Source organism: Buceros rhinoceros, unplaced genomic scaffold (assembly GCF_000710305.1).
Source record: "Buceros rhinoceros silvestris isolate BGI_N320 unplaced genomic scaffold, ASM71030v1 scaffold21408, whole genome shotgun sequence".
Taxonomy (NCBI): Eukaryota; Metazoa; Chordata; class Aves; order Bucerotiformes; family Bucerotidae; genus Buceros; species Buceros rhinoceros.
In genome coordinates this window covers 8,201-9,163 of record NW_010428884.1, presented here as the reverse complement: position 1 = coordinate 9,163, position 963 = coordinate 8,201, and the positions used below count along the sequence as shown (strand labels likewise).

The 963-nt window shown below is 54.4% G+C and overlaps 1 protein-coding gene across 1 annotated transcript in view; it reads left to right on the top strand.

The window, feature by feature from the left end:
* The window catches only part of LOC104499001 (villin-1), a 5,887-nt gene extending 5,817 nt beyond the window's left edge, over positions 1 to 70 (top strand). The window contains exon 21 of the mRNA XM_010142449.1: positions 1 to 70. This exon is cut by the window's left edge and continues 8 nt beyond it. Coding sequence (XP_010140751.1) covers positions 1 to 70 — 70 coding nt within the window.
* Positions 71 to 963: the final 893 nt, after the last annotated feature.

Sequence of the window (963 nt, the reverse complement as noted above, 5' to 3'; positions counted from 1 at the left end):
CCGCTCTGCCTTCAACAACCTGCCCTTGTGGAAACAACAGAAACTCAAGAAGGACAAAGGACTCTTCTAGAGCAGGAGCCTGTGCCTGGGGCCACCCCCAGCTTGTTATTTTTATTAAATAAAACGTATTTGGAGAGTGGGGCTGTGTCTTCCCCTCTGAGCCCTGGGCTCAGCCTGGGTGTGGGGCTCAGTCAGCAACGAGATGGCATGCAGGGGGACAGAGGTCTTGACTGGCCACCGAGGGAAGGAGCCACAGCTCCTTCTCCTCCCGGTCCTTCACCCCCACCCCGCTCAGGGGTGATGAACAAGCATCCAGACATCCAGGGCTCCTCCATCCCACGCCAGCGGCTGCAGATCAGGGCTAAAGGTCTGGTATACACAGTTGGAGCCGCTCCCTCCGTTATCGCGTGCACCTCAGTAAATAACGTGCGGTACCAAAGGTAAAAGCCACAAGCCACAGGCTGAGGGGATGGCACGTGCGTGGGGACAGCACCTGCTGGGGACAGACACCAGAGATCACTTGTCCTTGCCCTGGGAGGGGAGAAGGGCATCTTCTTCCTGCTTGCTGGGGACCCAGAGAGAGGCTGGGTGGTCCCCAGCAGGGAGATGTCTCTGGCAGGGTGGCTGGAATTTGCATGTGTCAGGAGTTACTGGATGTGCACGCGCACACACACACGCACACACACACACACACACACAATGTTCCTGGGCAAAGTCCCAACGGCCAACGCAGGGCAGAGGTGTGGTGCCTATCATCTGCGGCGTTCAACAGGCAGCAGCGAGGAAATAAGATCCCAAATCAAGAGAGGGTTAATAAAGAGGTTTTAATTCCACAAAAAAAAAAAACCAACAACCCAAACCTATCTACACATATTTTAAAAAGGGACAGGGGGAACCCAAGAGCAAAAACTGTAACGAACAGAGAGGAACAGGTCTGCTAAAACACAGAAAAGTGCTGCTCCA